The following is a 20,093-nucleotide window of genomic DNA, read 5'->3' as shown; positions in this document are numbered from 1 at the left end:
AAGCGTAACAATGAAGTGGGTGCACCGGTGGCACCGTCGGTTAGCGTACAGCACCGCCACCGTCAGACAGTAACTGCACTGATATTCAACTTTAATCATGTTTGACATCAGACGTTGCCATGACAACAGTTGCCAATTTTGAAAAGTGGCTATTAAGGCGCCATTGTGGTGAATTTGCTCTATTTTTATCACTTAAAACCCCATTTTATACTGAAAAAAATCACCTCAAAGACCGTGGTTTGTAGACTTTTCACATGTAAAGAAGAAATCCACATGATATTTTCCTCCAGGTTCCTAATGTGCTCCTCTTTTCTCCAGCTGCCCTTCCCAAAGGCTGAAAAACACCCACAAAACATGACATTCCCACGATGCTTGACCCTGAAGATGGAGCTCTTAGTGTTGCTTTATGTCGGGGTGAACTTTTTGCAACAGCAGTTCTATGCCTCTCTTGTAGAAGTGAAGCTCTCTCTGGCCATTGTTGCTGCTCCTTCAAGTTAAAAGGCGCCAGCTGAGGTGGTTCTGATTAGGATTTCCTCTGGAGGTTTTCCAGCCACGTCCAACTGGGAGGGCAGAAGCTGAACTTGCAGGACGAATTACATAACTGGGAACACGAGGAGGAACTGGAAAGTGACCTGCTTAGCCTGCTGCTAGCATGGCCTGACCCCGGATAAGCAGAAGAAAATAAAGGAAGGGATGGATGCAACTGACCCGAGAACTGATGCATCATCTTATTAGAACGTGGCAGAAATGATGAGCGCCGTTTGGATCAGTACAGAAGCTGCATTTTCTCAAACACTTCTTACAGTTTCATGAATAATTGTGAGCGTCATATTTTCATTTGTCTTCATTTCTATTTTATTGACTATTTTGAAAAGAAGGCTGCAAGGTGGCTCGGTGGCTAGCATCGTTGCCTCGCAGCAAGAAGGTCGCCGGTTCGGATACCCGGCATCTCCATGTTCTCCCCGTGCAGCGTGGGTTCTCTCCGGGTTCTCCAGCTTCCTCCCACACAGTCCAAAAACATGTTGAGGTTAATTGGTGATTCTAAATTGTCCGTAGGTGTGAATGTGAGTGTGCTTGGTTGTCTGTCTCTAAGTGTAGCCCTGTGATAGACTGGTTACCTGTCCAGGTGTCCCCTGCCGTGTATAGATGATGGATGGATGGATTTTGAAAACAGAGGGCAATATCAAAAGTAGTCACACCGCAATTAACGAGCAGCTAATTTGCCTTTGCTGCTGTAACAGTGGGATTAGTAAAGGCTTATCACATCATTGTTCCTGAGCAGGACCACAAAAAATATCACAAAACAATACACGACATAAAACAATACAAAACTTAAGTGTCAGGTAGTAAATGAAATCTATATTTTTTGAGTAGAAATGTCTTAAAGATGTAGAAATGGTTCATAATGATCACAAACAGCTCCAACACAGTGTCTTTTTTTTTTTTTTTTTAAATCTTAAATCAGTTAGAATAAACCTAAAAAGTCACTATAAATCTAAATTTGACATGAATGTGGATCATTTTGGGCATTACATTTTTTCTTTATTTGTGTTTATTTTTGCAGGTATATTGCACAGTTATAAGTAATCGCACCAGAGTCAGGGAGCAGCATCTGTCATCTCTAAGCAGGAACACAAAAACAACCACAAAACAACACATATACAACATAAAACAATAAAAAACAAAAAAGTCCATCAGTGTGAGATGATAAACAGAATTAATGTTTTAGTAATTATGCTTTAAAGACATAGAAATGGTTGGAAACTATCATTAACAGCTCCAACACAGTGTTTGTCTGGGTTTTATCAGTCAGAATAAACTTGAAAAGTCTCTATAAATCAGATTTTGACATGACCGTGGATCATTTCGGACTTCCTGTGGGCTGGATTCACTGGACTCACACGTCCTGTTCACCTTTTTCAGTCCCTGCCTGTTATCTGTCCACAGTAACCTGAGTCACAGCGGCCCTTTGTGGCGCTGACTCAGGCCGCACCGCGCCCAGCAGCCCTCCGCTGTCACACCTGCGGCCTCCAAGCCCCGCCCACATACCTGCGAGAACCAGGAAATCACACGATAGTAGGCGCAGGAACAACTCGTCCCGTCAAACTCCACTTCTTCCTTCTGTTTTTCTTCCCCACTTGTGTTTTTTTGGGGGATAAATCTTCCTCTGCGGCCTCCTGACAGCCGGACACCGTTCACCAGGTGAGTCTCCGCCGCGGTTCTACCTGAGCTCCGACCTGCGTTTCTGCGGGTGTCGTCGCCGCTGTCGGGCTTTGTGCCGCCGCCTGCTCAGGCTCCGGTTTCCGTTGGACGGTTTTAATAATAAAGGAGACTTTTCTGTGGCACTTTGAGGCGGCACACTGTTATTTTATTGATGTTATCTCCTACTTGTGCTCCGTCCTGAGCAGGGACCGTGACCCACATCGGGCTGCAGGCCTCAGTGCTTTGGACTGACTCTGGTCCAGGACGGTGCTGAGGCGTTTTCACCAACATGTCAGGCTGCAGAAATCACTTTTAGACATGTAAAATAGCTCATAACGTATTTCCAGTGACCAAAACCACCATTAAATATGTATAATGTTTTATTATAGGTGTTTTAATTGTATTTAAATTATTTAACTTGTGTAAGAAAATCCAAAGAAGTGGGTTTGGGGTGTGTTGATGTGATAATCTGACTGTAGTAAATAATCCTCTGTGGTTTTCCCATCATAACATACGTATATAAACTTTATTTTATAGTTAATGTGAGAATCACATGAAGCTTTATCCATGAATTTGAGCAAAAATTAACAAAACGACCCAAACAGACATCAGTGATTTAACTCCAGTCTTGTTAATTTTACATAAATTATAAACATTATCATCTAATATAGTGGCTTAATAGATAACCAGAAGTGTAACAACAAAACCTCAACATTTTATCCTTCTTAAATATACAGGATTAATTTATTCAACAGTGTTAGTTTTTGCTAAATGTACCAAATAAACAAACAACTGCTGTCTTTTACTTAAAGATGTGCCTTTTCATGGATGCTGGCTGTTAACATCCTTATTCATAATGTGTAATTGCAGCATTAAACTTTGTTTCTGATGAATAAAAATAAAGATATACGTATTTATCGCTGCATATACATTAGGTTTGTTTGCCTTGAACCACTCCTTAACTGGAAAGCGGATCAGACCGCTGCAGGCAGTTAAAAGATGGCGGTAAAATCTTTCAATTTATAGCTGCTTTCAGTGTGTATAGGAAGTTATAGATGCAGTTACATCCTGTTAGAGCTGATTAATATTTAATAAAAGGTTATCAGACCCATATATCGACTTGTACGCAGTCTCAGATAGGTTTCTGACAAATTAACTCATTTAAATGCTCTATTTTCTTTATTTTTGTACATAAATCAGCTCTCAAACTACATAAAAAAATTGAGAATATTAATTATAAACCCAAAATAGTGGAAAGAAACACAAGATAATAAGTGTAATTGCTGATTAAGGAGATATTTACACTGTCACTGTCAGTTTTTGTGCAGTTAAATACTTAATAAATCAGAATAAATCAAAAGTTAGTATCTAGTAGATGACAACTACGTGTTGTTTACAGTTTATAATGTGTGATCTGAATGCATTAAGCTTCTCTGACTGTTAAACGACACCATGAACAGAATAAACCTTCAAAATCAGACAAATAACACGAGACGCTTCAATCAAATGCCGTATTATTGAGCCAACATCAGCTGTCAGGTCAGGCGAGAGTCACGCATTTCCCATCATGCACCGGGGACGGCACAGCAGCTGTGGCGCCTGGCTCCAAAAAACTGCAGCCGACTTGATCTCATGAGATTATCGTTGCCTACATTTGCATGATGTCGGAGCGAGTCGAGGACAGAAGTCTGACATGCTTTGTGGTGCCGATCGATTCTGCGCAGAGTCGGCTCGTATCGAAGGAACCCGTTGGCTTGTTTTAATGGCAAAAGGCGGGAATTCTGCATTTACAATAGCAGGATGCCGGAACGAGCTGAGCTTTTTCCTTTCCTGTAATGAAATGCTGCAAGGACATGTCAATAATATGTGAAATTTAGGACATTTTGTGGTGTTTTTTGAGCTGAAACTTCTCTGCTCAGGAGTTAGAGACGCACCAAGCTCAGCTCAGCTCAATCCTCTAAGAGCATTTTTCACTGGAGCATCTTTTAAATAGTCTCCAGATAATTTATTTTTGTTTGTTTCCGTAGAGCTTTAACGGTTTTGCAGTTTGCCCCTTCAGGTCACCGCATATTTGATCCAGATTATACCTGCGGAGGGCATCTGCACGCTGATTGAATCTCTTCGCCTTTTCTCTCTAAAAAAAAAAACTCTGATGGCAGATTTGTGAGTGGCATGTGTCCCTCCATCTGGCTCGCACATGCATTGCATATGGACGTTGCATAATGGCCCCGGGTCTCCGTAATGCAGCACTGCAGCACCACTCCGACACGTGGGGAAGTGACAAGGGGCAGAGAAACAAACTGCTTATGTAAAAGCATTAAGAAGACCAAACAACTCCAGCCACATTTGCTCACCCTGTGGAAAAACAAGAGGAGGAGGAGGAGGAGGAGGAGGCAGAGGGGAGGACGGGGGGCAAAAAATAGCAAGAGTTCATTAAAAAGTGAAAACATGCAGTGACAAAGGAATTAGCTGGAAGAGTGAATCAGCCTCCCGCGTCTTTCATAATTAATCATGTGAGGCCTTTTTAAAAAGTAAAAGCCTTGACCTGCATGTTTGATGAAGCTCACGCGCTCGGTTCCACTCGGATACCGATTCACGTTACGAGGCTGGATTTAGAAAAGAAAAGCAGCCGATGACTTTAATAGAACATTTATAACATTAATATGAGATGTGCCCCAAAATTTTTAGGCTAAACTACATTTTTAAAAATAGATTCTTACTTTTATTGCGCCGTAAATATTAAGCAGGTTTGGGTTGGTTTGATCCAGGGCTGCTTCTGCTTGAGCAAAACTCAGAAATGTTCCAGATGAGCAGGCATCTTGTGTTTGTGGGGAGGATAAATCTGTTTATGTTGTAGCTTTGGAAAAACAAAACAGACAAAGAGCTTAAAATGCAGTTTTCTCGTGTGTACAACATCAAATGTTGGTGAAGAAGCGGCTTCAGGTCGCTGCTGTGCAGCCATTTGTGAAAATCCAAGAAGATGCTGTGAATGTGAAGACGCATTAGGGCGGCAGCTAGCAATTATTTTAATCATCTGTAGGGAATAATTAATCGATTATTTACCATTGATAATTTGACAGATTAAAGTTACTTGATAAGGCAGAAGACGAAGGACGTGCATGTCAGAAATGAGTTCTGTGTTGGCAGTAGAGCACATTGTGGGGTTTTAGGGAACAACGGGCGCCATGACAAAGACTTCTGTGGTGGTTAATGGGACCCACAAGAGCTCACATCCTGACAAAATCTGTGTTCTTACAGCCTTGAGGTATTTGCAGCTGCATCAATAACATCCAATGTGTGTTTTGTCCAAAAATAACTACATCTGCATATGGAACAGTGTTTGTAGTACCGTAATTTTCGGACTATTGAGCGCACCTGAATATAAGCCGCAGCCACTAACTTTAAAAAGAAAACAAAGGGCGCCACTATAGCTCACCTGGTTGAGCTGGCGTCCCATGTGCAGGGCTACAGTCCTGATGTGGAGGTCATGGGTTCGAATCCCGCTCATGACCCTTTCCCACACGTCCTTCCCCCATTCTTCTCCCCCACTTTCCTGTCTCTTTCTCACTATTACTATCAAATAAAGGCACAAAGGCCAAAAAAATAACTTAAAAAAGAAAACAAAATGTGTACATATGTAGGTCTATAAGTTGCAGGTGTCCACTTGGAACATGAGATATTTACACAGAAAGATTTTTTAAACTTGTAATAAAATACCTACCGGTAACACACACAAATACTGTAAATGCTTTCTTTCTGAACAGCGCCTGTAACACAGCTGGTTAAGAAAATAGTAGCCTACTAGGAAAAGTCATTGATCACTATCTTCATCTTCCTCCTGCACTAAAACCACTAAAGTTGTCTTCTTCGGTGTCGGAGTTGAGCAGCCTCAGATTTACTTCGTCACTTCCTCAGAGTGTCGTTGTCGCTCTCGATGTCACTTTTGTTTCGAGGCAAATTCGTAAAAATCCATAAATCAGTCATCGTTCAAGCCGCATTGCTCAACGTGTGTGAAAAAGGTAGCAGCTTATAGTCCAGAATTTACGGTAGTCTCATTTTGTGTTCATCGATTATTGATTGACAACACTGCTGTTAAGAAAACTCTTTAAACATTTGCATCCCTGGTCGTCGACTGACATGCTGATTGTTTTGTGACTGATCATTTGGTCTTACATCTCAACTTCTTAGAGCTCAGGATGATATTTTTAATAACTCTAATTGTTACAGACTGACAGAGATCTTACTGTAGTTGTTTGGTGGTTGTGCTAAATTGTGGCTCAGTTACAACACAAGAGTCAACTTGTGGTATTTTCTTTATTTCTAAAAGAACAAAAACTTGTTCAAGCTCAAATTTCCCAAATATCTTTATAGATATCAGTATTTTAAAGGTTTCAGGCTCATCAGAGACGGTCGAGCAGAAAGCGTCCTAAAAATGTGATGATTTGAGATGAACTGTGTTTGAAGCCAGCAGTTAGCTTAGCATAGCACAAAGACACGACCAGCCCAGCTGTGTCCAAATGAAACAAAACCTCCCCTCTACCTCAGCTTCACTAATTAATACAGCTTGTTTATTCATTCGTTACAAAAATAGAAATGTAAAAACAGCCACATCGTGTTTTTTTGCTGTTGCCTCCAGTCTTTTCCGTCGCCGCCACGTTGCCAGGCAACTGGCCAAGACCGTAGGAGATGACTGGCCAAGAAATAGCACGTAATCTGCCTTTTTTTAAAAAATAGAAAGCGTCTCGTTCTCGTGTTCACTCGTGAAGCACCAGGTGTGAACAGGTGTGGATGTTGTAACCCTCCACTTACACACACACTGTTGTCCGGATGCAGGAAGCGTTGGATGAGCGTTCTCGATGAGATTACTGTAAGGTGTTGGATTATGATAAAACCTCCTGTGAATATCGTGCTGCAGTGTGAGTTTTGCATAGATTAATAGTTTGCTGCAGTGGAGCTTTTAATCGGGTCTGACCTTACGAGAACTCCCTTCCTTTCTCTTTTTCCCCCCTTTTTTTTTTGTTGTGTTGTTACCCACAGTTTCTTTTTGTTTTTTTTAAATAGCGGCTTGTTATTTTCCTGTCTTCCCCCCGCCGTGCTCCTGGCATTTTCAGGCCCTCCCCTCGGAGCGCCGAGGGATTTCTCCCGCTCGGTGGAAATCTGCAGCGGCTCTCATGGCACGACCGTCCAGAGCCGTAATCCAGACGTCCAAGCCGCTTGAACATAAATCCCGTCCGGAGTTTGCATTGGCTGGCAACTCATCAAGAGGCCGCCAAAGATTATTTATTTATTTCGAACCTCTCGGGACACGGCAGCCTGCTGTCATCCGGTGACTCGCCGACGACAAGATGCAGACGTTTAATCTGCACCGCGTGGCGAAGGAATGCACGGGGATGGACGATTATTAATACCAAAAACGATGAGCGGTGGCTGAAATCAGTCTCGGAGTTAAGATCTGGGAGGTCAGAGGCTACATGCAAATCTCTGTGGCGTAAATGCACCTCGATCTGCAAGTCAAGGCATCATCACGTTGAAATCATGATTCTTGGCTTGCAGGCTTGTCTTGTGAAATTGACTTGTGGCAGCTTGTTGTATTGAAGCAATGTGGGAAGTGAATCACATCACATCTGCAAATATGAGCATGCAGAAGGAGTATGAAGCATATATTGGGTTTCTTCTTTTCAAAAATAAGAATAAACAGAGCAACTGTTTCCTCTTTTCTTCCCACTGATGCAACCTCCAAATAAAACCGTTTGGATGCTTGGATCAGCTGACTTTGGATGAAGCACATTTTTCTCACTGAGGACAGAAAGAATCAACTATGCAAAGCCTGATAGATCTCACTCCTCTGCGCCTCAGAGCTTCTTTGTTGCTCAGAAAGATTAAAAAAGCAAACGAGAAACGTGTTTTGCAATCAAATCTGTCCTCGTGCACACTCAAATCTTGAACTGCCGAGCGACCACGGCTTAAAGTTGCTTTAGTTTTGTCATTAGTAATCTTCCATTAGGGGTGTGCGAGGACGTCAGGGTGAAGTTGGATGGGTCCGTCCGGGTGTAAATGGTGAGAAAACTAAGCCTGGATGGGGGATTATAGGAGAAGGGGGCGGGGAGCATACATGATCTGTCAGAGCTTAGTACCACAATTATCCCAGCGGCTGCAGCAGCAGCAGCAGCAGCAGCAGCAGTGACAGAAGCAGCAGCGGTGGTGGTGGTGGTGGCAGAGGCTGTGTTTTCATTAGTGTAATGTCCAGAGAAGCTCCAGAATTATGTAAGAGTGACGTGCTGTCATCCCCTCTCGGCCAGCCCACCGCCTGGCAGGAACGTGGCCGTTTGTTTTCCTTTTATCCTCCCTCTCTCGCAAAAGCCAAAAGGACATCTGTCAGAGTCGGGACTCGTAGTAGCCTCGCCGTCGGGAGCCTCGCTGCTCTGGAAGCTCGGTCCGGTCGTCGCGAAGAAGCCGAAGGCACAAGTTTGTAGCGATGCAGAAGGAGACGAGCGCACGTTCGGAGAATCTGCTTCTGGTGCTGCACTTTGAGACGAGGTCCGTGTGATGCTGGAGAGGAGGAGAGCTGGAAGATGAAGTTTAAGAAGTTCATTACAATCATGCAGGCAGCGATGGGGATCGTACCCCTGAACAAACGGGAGCTTCTGCCCCCCGGCAGGAAGCTGTGGAGACCCCCGGGGTGAGTTGGATCACCGTGTGACTGAGACGTTTAGATCTCTTGCGTGCTCGTCGTGCCGTGGATGTTGTGACAGTTTCTATTTCTGTTTATTCCTAACAAATCTGTTCCTAAATATAAATATGCAAAGTGTTTTAGAGATGCAGCTACCTTTCAGTGTCCCTTTTTAGCAACTTATCAAGAATGCAGGAACTTTAAACCCACCTGTAACATGTCAGATCAAATCTAATTCAGCAACTAATCTTTTTCTAAATAAGTAATAGATCTATGTTTGAGAAATGCGACTGCCTTTTAGTGTCTAATCCAGCAATGGGTCGAGTTTTCAAGAATGCAGAAACTTTAAAACCCACCTGTAACATGTCGGATCCAATCTGATTCTAAATCTGTGTTTCAGAAATGCTGCTACCTTTTAGTGTCTGTGTCAGTGGAGCAGTGGATGGGTTCGGAAGAATGTAGAAACTTTAAAATGTTCCTGTAACATGTCAGCTCACTGAAACAACAGCTAACATGCTTCTGTCATGAGGTAGCTGAACGTGCAGCCAGTTTCGGTTTCATTTTTTCCAGTTTATTGGCTGTCAGTCTCTCCAGTGCAGCGGAGGAATTTAGTTCCATCAGGACTGGAAGTGACAACAGCATCAACGTGCTTCGACAAACGTGGTTCCATTTACTCTGGATAATCCACAGAGGAGTGGAGGCGGAAAGCTCTCAGACAATGATTATAAAAACACAATTAAAAACCAGACGCATTTATGTTTGACAGCTATCAGCGGGTGGGATGAACCTGCGAACAATCAGAGCAATGAAACGTGTTGTTTTTCAAGCCATCCGGTTCTTCTAACACTGACACCGGATTCAAAAAAAGTGTTCCACGTCAGCTGCAGACATCCGAGTTGTTTGTGAAACTTTTGCATTTGGCTCGACCTGGGAAGGAGATATGGGAATCTGGTAATCAGACGAAGCATGAGCTCTCAGTTTTGTAAAACTATCTGCAAGGAGAACGTGAACAATGTGTTTCAGTGCCTTCATCTGGGTGTGGTCCTCCTCAATCGGATCATTGTTGTGCTGCCCGACTGCTTTAACTTTGACTCATATTTTTTCAAAAAGCGACCACAAAGCAAGAAAAAACAAAAATCTAATCAAACTTTTCATGCTGCTAGCAGTCAGTGAACGTTCTACATATGGATTATATTGTGTGGTTGGTAAATTGCTCTTTCAAAGCTGGAGTACTTACGGTTTTAAGTAGATTTCACCATTTTTAAAGTTTATTCAGTTTTATCTTTTGTCCTGGTTTTTCTAAACCTTCAAGCTTTGGGCTGTTTCCAGGAAAATGTCGTTATATTTACTTTTAATCTATTGTCTTGGTCATTGTGAGCGTTCGCTGTACATCGTGTTTCTTGAGCAAAGTCAAAGATGTTCTCGTTTTCCATCATTTGATTTGATAAAACTTGCAGATATTTTTTCAATATTAACCTGTATATCAAGGAAGATCATATTTTTATTAATAAACTATCATGTTTTTTCATGTATCTCACTATAAAACTCCAGAAGTTGCAATATTCTTCCTCATCTCTAGCGAAGATTGTTGGGAATCTGACGATATCAGAACCATGATGGTGGGAACCTGGATGACTTGGAAATTTCAAAAAATCAGCATTTACTACTTAATAGAAATAAAAGTCTATATTTCATTCACTGAAGTCTTCACATAGAGTTACAAACCAGTCAGCTGTTTCTTAGTGGTCTCTTTACACTGAGCCCCGGACCGCTAATTTAAAGCCTTGTATTGAAACTCGTTATCTTGCGTTTTATTTTTCATACAAAGTCGTCAGTCCTGTGCTTTGAAATTTACAGTAAATCTGATCAAATTTACTGTAAATTCAAAGTAATATTTCCTGTTTGATGTTTCGTCACGCTGACGAGTAACTGAGATTGATAGAAACTGCAAGTCATGCGGCTTTATTTGATTTACGCTGCACCCTTCTGCAATAAATACTTTGAGAGCAGTTCAGCCCAGAAGAAGAAACTTCATAGTTTGTGTTTTTGAACTAAACATTTTCAAAGAGAGAACTGGAGCCAAATGTAAATCATCTCACTTGTTTCTGTCTGTGTACATAATATATAAAAGCTTAATACTGCTCATATTACATACAGGGTTGTTGTTTATACTGTATATAACACAGCTACATCCACTCCACTACATGTACTAGTTATTTGTTCTGCCGATCACAGCTGCTTCCACTTGTTCTGTGCGTTGAATTGGTTAAATTTTAATCATTTCGATTACTTTCCTCTTTGTACTCTTTACATTCATTCATCTTTTTATACATCAGTGTGTACTTGTGCTTTCCTGAGTGCAATTACAATCAATTAGAGGATCATCTGACCTAAAAAAACTGGTTCGAGGAAGGTTTTTTTTTTCACATAAATGTCAAAAAGATTTTGAAAAGTAAACGCCTAGAATTACTAATCAACCCAGAGTCGAACCAGAAACCTCACCGCTGTCCCTTTAGTGACCTGCATCAGCTGCAAGTTTAGTCAAATATAACAGACAAACCTTAAATAATTGAGTTTACTGATGATGTCTGAGTTTTGTCTTGACATTTTATGAGATCTAATGTTTCATATTTTAGATCTACTATCAAAAAATGACAAGAATGTCTGCACATGGGTTTGTTTTTTCATAACTGGTGTTAATTCCAGTGACAAATGCGTCGTGTTACCTGTGCACACTTCACACCGGGAGTCACGTTTCACCAGCTAAAGTCTTGAATGTGAAGCAGCTGCAGAAGGAAATGTTTGGTTATTTGTGGCTTGGACTCCCAAAACTACAATCCAGTCAAAACACACTGAATGACTATTTTCTTGAATTCTTTTTGGATCACAAATTACTGGGCTACAAACTGAGGGTGCAGTTTTAAACATGAGGGCATTTACTAGGTAGAGAGGATTTACAAACGGCCACTATTGAGTTGCTTTGAGTGGATGAAGCAAATAGGATCCACTGTTATGTTTTTTTGGGGAATTTGGCTCATAGTGAGGATTAAACATCAGGATAATTCTACTCAGTGCTGCTTGTCCAACACTGAAATGCCCTTTTAGTGGGAATATTGCACAGAGGGGCTTCAGCAGGGAGTCGACAGAGACGCACACCAGCGTCATTTGCCCCAGAGACGCTTTAGGTGTTGCGGCAGATTCCAAAAAAAAATCTTCCTGTGAATCGTAAGGCAGCAGGTTTAGTCATGCAGAGGCAATCTGTCTGTGCACCGTGCTGCAGCGCCTGCCTTTCATCCAGTCAACCCGTTTCAATGCATATCTGACTCACTGCCATGAATAAAAAAAAAAAACACAACAGCTTGACATTTTCCTCACATGTTCGGACATGTTGCCAGGTCAGAGATGCTGCTCTTGACGTGAGGCTGCAGATTACAGTTGTGTAATAGTCTTTAGTAGCTGCGTGAATTTGTCTGCTCTCCACAGGTGAATCCAGTCGGTAGATGTTTATCACGCTGCAATTTCTCCTCTGATCAAAAAAAATCAGGAAGAGTTTTATTGCTGAGTAGGTTACTGGACACGAGGAATTATATTTAACTTTGTAAGTGATTGTGCAAATCAGTAGACAGTCAAATTAGCAGCAAATACAAGAGATTATAGGTAATAAAAAAGTAGTAGAGATGTTTCCAGCAGGCAGGAATGTGCATGATTAATCACCGAGGAATGTGCAAGATAACGCGGCGTTTAATGTAAACAGCCTGAAATGTGATGATTAGAAGTATTTCTTGAACAAATGTGGTTTGACTGTTGCAGAACAGAAGAAAGTTTTAATCTCTGTGAAAGTGCACAGCCTCATTTCATGTAGAATTACTTGTGAAATGTGCAAAAAAGACTGAAGTAGAAGCTTTATTGTCATTATATTGAGGTCAGACAACAATAAAATGAAATAAAAGTACAATTTAAGGCAAACTAAACATTAGAATTAAATAAAGTGCAATATAGAAATGGATTATAAAAAGCAGCAGTGGCTCGTGTATGAACAGTTGCATTTGAAAACAGAAAGCAGGTACAGACTTGAAGCCTCAACTCAAGTTCAAAGACTCTCTTAATTCATTCTAATTCCTACCGTATAAAAATAGAAGCTCTCTTCCCGGCGACGTGTTTTTACGCTCCGACAGACTTTCTCTTGAAAACTTGTCGTCTGAAAGCGTCGCTTGACACTTCAAAAAAAACGAGGCGTCTGAGATGTGCCCTTTGAAGGTCTTCACTGTGGGCAGCAACACTCCGTCAGCACAGTCGTCCTGCTCGCTCTACAAACATCTGCACAGTGAATGTGATCTCCTAGGGATTTAGCAAGTCTTCGTTCTCGTCCACAGGGACCAGCCTGGCTCTGACCAGACCAGCACTGACCTGCTCAAGTCCAGCCGCAAGCTCTACTGGTCCAGAGAAGCCCAGTACCTGTATCTGCGCCGCCTGTCTTCACGGAGCTACTCGGCTATTATGATGGTACGTAGCTTCAATGTTGATGCTGTGTTTGCAGTAGGTGGTAGTGGTGGTCAACTGAAGTAGATTTCAATTCAGAAAATCCACTGGAATGAGTTTCAGTGATGATTTTGAGCAAATTATGAAAGTAAAATTTAACAAAATCATGAAAACAGACACACAATGTCGACCTACAATAATGATTTGCTGGAATAATGAGGCAGGCAGCACATACAGTTAAAGCTTACATACACTGTATAAAAAGACATCTAACATTTGTTTCTCACTATCTGACATTAAATCAGACTAAACTTTTCCTGTTTTAGGTCAGTTAGGATTACCAGAATTATTTCTATTTGCCAAATGCCAGAATAATGAGAGAGAGAATTTTGGGGGATTTTTCTTTTTTGTTACTTCCTTTAAAGTCAGAAGTTATGACATCATCATCTGGGCTTTCCAAAATAGTTTAAAGGCATAGTCATCTGGTAAAAAATTCTCTAAACAAGTCTCTCTCTCATTATTCTGGCATTTGGCAAATAGAGATAATGTTGGTGATCCTAACTGACCTGAAACAGGAAAAGTTTAGTCTGATTTAATGTCAGTAAAAGTGAGAAAAAACAAGGTTGTTAGTCTTTTTATACAGTGTATGTAAACTTCTGGTTTCAGCTGTCTATAGTCCTGTTTAAATCAAGCTTTTATTGCCAATTTTAAATTAAAAAACAGCATAAATCAATAAACAAATAAAGCAGTTGACTAAATTAATTCACGGCGTTGCCTTTTATGCAATAACTGACCTGTTCTGGTGGTTTTCTATGTTTTTAGATGTTGAATATGTGGATTCTTGCATGCAGAGGATTTAAAGAGCTCATATCATGCATGTTTGCAGGTTTAGAATTTTACTACTAGAATGTGTTTACACACAATTAGAATATTTTTCTTGTACCTGCAGAGACTCTTCTGTCTGAGACGTTCTGTTTCAGCTCCTTCCTCTTTGTGACGAACTGTGACGTCAGATCTTTAAGAATAATACAGGAGGGAATAGAAAAAGAATTTTATTGCCATTTGCACGTGTACATTACAGTACAGGTACCTTGAATTTCTTTGTGCGTTTACTCGAGTCAGCTTTAGGAAAAAATAAAATGACATAAAGAAAAAGAGAAGCAGCAGTAAATATATATTTTTTTAAAAAGACGACAAATATACATTAGAAAAATAAAACAAGTGCACGCTATAAAAAAGTGTTTAAAGTAGATGCCCTGAGAAAGTATTTGCACCAATTAAATGAATAAGGATGTAGTTTGAGCAGAAGCAGCTCTAGTTAAGAAAGAATGACTGTGAGGAAGCTGCTCATTCTTTGTTTGAGGCTAAACGAGCCGCCAGGCAGCAATTATATGAATATATTATATTATAGATAAGTAACAGAGGAAAATGAATTCAGGAGCAGAGAGAATGACTCCCTATGGCATCAGGTTTGGAGTTTGTAAGTTTGCAGACCTTTAAAAATCAGTTATATAACATGCTGAAGGAATAAAAAGTCTAATATGGACTATTTGATTTAAAGTTTGTCCTTCGTAAGTTCAAAATGCGGCATCACTTTGGATCTATAGTTTAGTTATACATTAAGTTTCAGCGTCTCTCATCAGTAAAACACCAGTGCTTGCAGTCACTTGTTTGCCTTTGTGTATAATTCTTGATGACATCCAGCAGCTGTGTGTGTTTGTAAGCTTCTTTGTTTAGCTGTCGTAATTCATGTGTTGTTGATTCGACTCATCCACTTTCCACTAATAAGATTCTATCTAATTTAACTATCTTATTCAGCTTTATTAACTTCGTCCGACACTTGAGCTGTTTTGAACATGTTGGATGTTCTATTGAGTGAGTTGCTGCTCCTCTTAATAGCAATTTTATTCCTTTTTCATTTTTTTAATTCATTAAAACAGATTTTTATTTAACTACTATATTATTTAATTTGAATATTTCTTCAGTGTTCTGTTGGTAGCCTGTGCTGTTATTGCAGTCCATGTTTTCCAGGACACTTGCTCAATCTTTATGAAGCGTTCTTGGTTGACAAATGAATAATGACTATTTCTAAAAATTTAAACGGTAAAATGTTAAATAAATTGATTTTAGAAATTGCTAAAGCTGTAAAAATAAATAAAATCTTAGAAGTTGAAAAAGCTCTTACATTACATTTCAAATTGAATTCTAACAGTTATTATTTTGTATAATTTTGTTTGTTCAGTGTGTGCACCATGAATTAGGATTAGTGCAGTTTACGTTTCAGTTTTTCTGGAGTTCCTTTGCACGCTTAAAGGCTGGATTCATTGTTCTGAGTCCGGGTTGCACAATGATAAATCTGTTGCTGTCATTTAAAAATTCACAGGTCCACCTGGGTTTGCTGTTTTTAATGCTGTGGCGTCACTCGGCCGATTGTGTGTTTCTCTGTCGATGAATATTTTACGATTTTGGCTCTTATGAAACTCCGTCATAATCCCATCACTTGGATGATCTGAGAATGCACGCATGCAGTTTTTATAAATATATTTTGTTTTGTTTGTCCGAAAATAGCTCGCAAACTAGGCTCTGACACGCTGGAGATTTGAGTCTGAGATGTGAAGTTCAGGGACCCAGCGTTTCCCAGACTTGTTTCCTCTTCCCTTATTTGAATACAATGCGGTGTAGTGACCCCTCCTGCAACCAGGATGATGATTAACCGCAGAGACATGTCACATCCCGGAAGCTTCATTGTTTTAATGACTTGGTCCCACAAATTATTCAGGCCAGTGAAGCTGTTTTGCATTGGGATGGCCTATTTTAAGGCCTGTTTGGCATATTTCAGTTGCAGTGAAATGTGGTTGTTTAACTGGATTGACCTTAATTTTTCCTGAAATTGTACTTAATTCGAGCATAAAGTGCTGCCTTTATTTTTATTTTTTTTCCGAGCAGAAAGCGCTTCTGTCATTTGTAAACATGGTGGATATTAAAAAGAGGAATATTTCATGTGGTATTAGGGATTTTGGGCGGTTTCAGGGTCAGCTGGTGTTCTTATCTGCGATTTGTCTCGTGCTGATAAAATGCCAGATAAGGGCAGGCTTGAATGGACAGTAAATCGCTCACACACACAAACACAGGGATAAAAAAAACACACAAAAAAAACAAAGGGTTATTGTGGGACAGCTGCACATGGTCATCGTGACCTTTGCTTTAGCTGCTCGTGTTCTGGAGACTTGCATGTTTCACATAGCTGCACACGGCCGAGCACATACCTTCTGGGCACTTTTGATCCGAGGCTGCTTTTCATTGCTTGGGTTTTTTGACTTCCAGTGGAGGCATGCAGGAATAAATCAAACTGTAGTCTTCTGCCACCTTTGTAGCAACAGCGAAGAAAGATGTTCCAGCATCACAAGCTGCTGAGGCTTCAATCAGGATCCTTTTAAAGAAATGTTTCCCTCTTTGTTGTGGAGAAACTCAGCTGGTCTACACAGATTCTTAACCTCAACCCTGCTTCAGATGAAGTGGAACACAGACTGGATGTGTTCCTAAATGTGTGTCTGGTTCAGGAGTCCATATAGATTTGGCCTTTTAGTATATTTTCGCACTTAAGATGAATAAGAAACTATATATTTCTCCTTGTCAAAGTATTGGTAGTTGCTTAGGAGCGTCATAGTCTTTAACATGCTGCAGTAAGTACTCAGAAAACCTATATTTTGATCCATGACTATTCAGAGACTTACAGGCAAAAACTCAAGCCTAAATTCATCTCTGTATTAAACAGGAAGCCAGTGTAGAGACTTAAGAATTGGAATTCTTTCTTCTTGATGTTTGTTGTTATTCTTGGAGCTGTGTTTTGAATGAGTTGCAAATAAGGGAAGCCAGTCGGAAATGCATTACAATGGTCCACTCTGCAGGTAGTGAAAGTATAAATCATTTTTTCTAACTGTTGCTTGGACACAGAGTTTGTTTGTAAGATGCCAGAAAGAGGGTTTAGTTAAAGTTTGATGTGGCTGAAATTTGTTTCTACTTACAAGTGCTTTGCATATTTAGTTATATGCTGTACAGCACTTATTTTATCAATAATATAATACTTTTACATGCTGAAATGCTTCTTTGGTCTACATATCTCACATTTGTCAGCATGTTGCATGTACAGTGGGTTGTTGTGCACTAAGTCACACCTTAAATTCAATTCTATATTTAACAGGAAGCCAGTGCAGGGACCTAAGAATGGCAGTAATGTGTTTTCTCTTCTGATCTAGCAGCAGCATTTTAAATGAGTTGAAAAGGTGTAATGGTCCTTGCAACCTGCAGGTAATAACAGCATGAATTAGTTTTTCTAAACTCTTCCTGCTTGCACAAAAAGTTTCTCAGTTTGTTTTTAAGATGTCAGAAAGATTAAGTGGCAGCTTTGATGTGGATGCTGACTTTTGTCTTTACTTAGAAGTGCTTGGAATATTTTCCACACACTTAAGGCTCTAGTTGTAGGCTGTACAACATTTGTTTTATCTATACTAGAAAAAATTTATGTGTTTAAATATTTCTTTGGTCCTAGTATGCTGCATTAAGTCTGTTGTTGTCTGTCTGGGAGCCTCACAGCAGGCTGCCCAAAAATCAATGGGAATTTCGGACGGATCCATTTTTAGCGGTTTTGGAGTTGCAAGCCCCCTGCATATATTTATCTTCAGTGTTATAAACACTTTCTTATACAGGAAGTTTATTAAATAGTTCATCAAATTCAGTAAATATGAATTTATAAAATGTTGTTAAAGTTAGTATTTTATCTACAAAAGCTGCGGTTAGATTTAAATCCCCCCCAGCTTCTTTTTTTTTGGTATAATCTGAACCAAGCTAGGAGTACTGGGCGCTAATTTTTGCCCTCAATGTTTAATCTTAACGCTTTTTGCGGGCAAAGTGCGGGCTGGAGTTAAGCAGTTTTAAAACGCTGAGGTTCTTAATTTCTGACAAACTTTTGGCCGACGTGCCGCTACAGACACCGAACTAGTGATAGTTTGGGTCAAACCCTCAGTACCAGTCCGGGACGGTTCAAAGTGCGTGATGCCAGTGAACGGAGGGGGGCTGCTCTCTCTGAGCAGATACGCGACGCAGTTTTTCACCGTAAGTACTTCATTTAACTATATTCAGAGTGCCCAGAAATACAAGTACAGCCACGTATAATAGTGTTGGTTTACTCCTGTGGTAGTACTTTGTGTTTTTTTTGCGGGGCGAAGTCTTCGCTGGGAGTTTCCATGAATCCCCGCTGAAGCCTGTTGCATCCTGCTGCACCTGCCGTTATCGATGCTATCCATGCTAGCAGCGGAGCTAGCTTAGACACGTTCAAAAGTGAATAAATGGCGTTCAAAGTCGTGTTTATTGTGTTAATAAGCTGCTGAATGTGTTTATTTGAGCGTTTAGTGTTATTTACAATACACGTATTTGCCCTGAAGTGGCCAAAACAATGTTTTTAATGGCGTGTGTGTTTATTTAGCCCATTTTGTTCAAGCTACAACAGGCCTCAGTGGTTCATTACGACAAAAAATGGCTTAAAACTCCTTTTAATAGGTTTATTTTGACCCTTAATGTAGTGGTGTGTTGTTTATTGTGCCTCACTTGTACTGCAGTTGTGTCTCCAGCAGATGGCAGACTAACACAACATTTCTCTCAACCAGCACAAACACTGACACACTCAGGCTGCTTAATTAATGACTTTTCACCAGTTTAGGGTTTAAAATAAAAACCAGAATAACTACTGAATGACAGACAAGGCTTAGAGTTGATGATAATAAATGCATTTACACAGCTTTCTAAAAATGTTGCAAAATGTTTTTAAACAAGTCGATATCATACAAAGAATGGCCCTGAATTATGTTACCGCTGTCTAATCTGTGAACCACAAGTTCTTGGCTTGAACAACTTGTTATTACGCCGAGTCCAATCTAAAAGTATTTGGGAGGGAAACAGATAAAAAGTGAGTCATGTTTTTTCCTGTGCTGTTCACGCTGTACTGTACATGTTGGTATCTTGTTCTGTGCTGCATAGTTTCAGTACAGTTTGGTACTGACTGATTGATGAGCAGGAAAGAAAAGAGAAGAGCAGTTTTGAATCTGTGTTACATCTGGGAAAGGAAGAAACTGAACATAGTGTAAAAACTAAATCCCTTCTTTTCATGACCCAGTGCTGCAACAGAGATTTCCAGTCAAAACATCCATCCATTATCTATACACCACCTCGTCCTCACTAGGGTCGTGAGGGGGCTGGAGTCTATCCCAGCTGATTTAGGGTGAAGGCAGGTTCACCTGGACAGGTAACCAGTCCATCACAGGGCTACACTTAGAGACAGACAACCAAGCACACTCACATTCACACCTACGGACAATTTAAAATCACCAATTAACCTCAACAGGTTTTTGGACTTGTGGGAGGTAGCCGGAGAACCCGGAGCGAACCCACGCTGCACGGGGAGAACATGCAAACTCCAAGCAGAAAGATCCCGGGTGTCCTCACCAGGACCCCAACGGGCGACTTTCTTGCTGCGAGGCAACAGTGCTAACCACCTTGCAGCCCTTCAGTCCTGTCAAAACAGAGTTGATTCATTTATCAACCAGGGCAGAGTGGACTGGTTTAGCACAGGAAGCACATCATACAACACAATCTAAATTTAAAAATGCAGATCGCAAAAGAAAATAAAGGAGTCTTACTTGTCTCACTGACATACACAGGAAAAAAAATGCCCTTAAAACAACCCGTA

The 20,093-nt window shown here is 40.6% G+C and overlaps 1 protein-coding gene across 3 annotated transcripts in view; it reads left to right on the top strand.

The window, feature by feature from the left end:
- Nucleotides 1-2,061: 2,061 nt before the first annotated feature.
- Nucleotides 2,062-20,093, top strand: part of tjp2a (tight junction protein 2a (zona occludens 2)) — a 42,950-nt gene continuing 24,918 nt past the window's right edge. The window contains exons 1-2 of one of the 3 annotated variants that reach the window (XM_008276389.1): nt 2,062-2,202; nt 13,246-13,375. In XM_008276389.1, coding sequence (XP_008274611.1) covers nt 13,370-13,375 — 6 coding nt within the window. In that variant the 5' untranslated portion in view covers nt 2,062-2,202; nt 13,246-13,369. Of the gene's footprint in view, nt 2,203-8,438; nt 8,882-13,245; nt 13,376-20,093 lie in introns of those variants that run through there. The other 2 variants (XM_008276388.1, XM_008276390.1) reach the window with 2 other exon arrangements.

The sequence above is a fragment of the Stegastes partitus genome, unplaced genomic scaffold (assembly GCF_000690725.1).
Source record: "Stegastes partitus isolate 25-593 unplaced genomic scaffold, Stegastes_partitus-1.0.2 Scaffold70, whole genome shotgun sequence".
Classification (NCBI taxonomy): domain Eukaryota; kingdom Metazoa; phylum Chordata; class Actinopteri; family Pomacentridae; genus Stegastes; species Stegastes partitus.
This window is presented reverse-complemented; position numbering and strand designations above follow the sequence as displayed.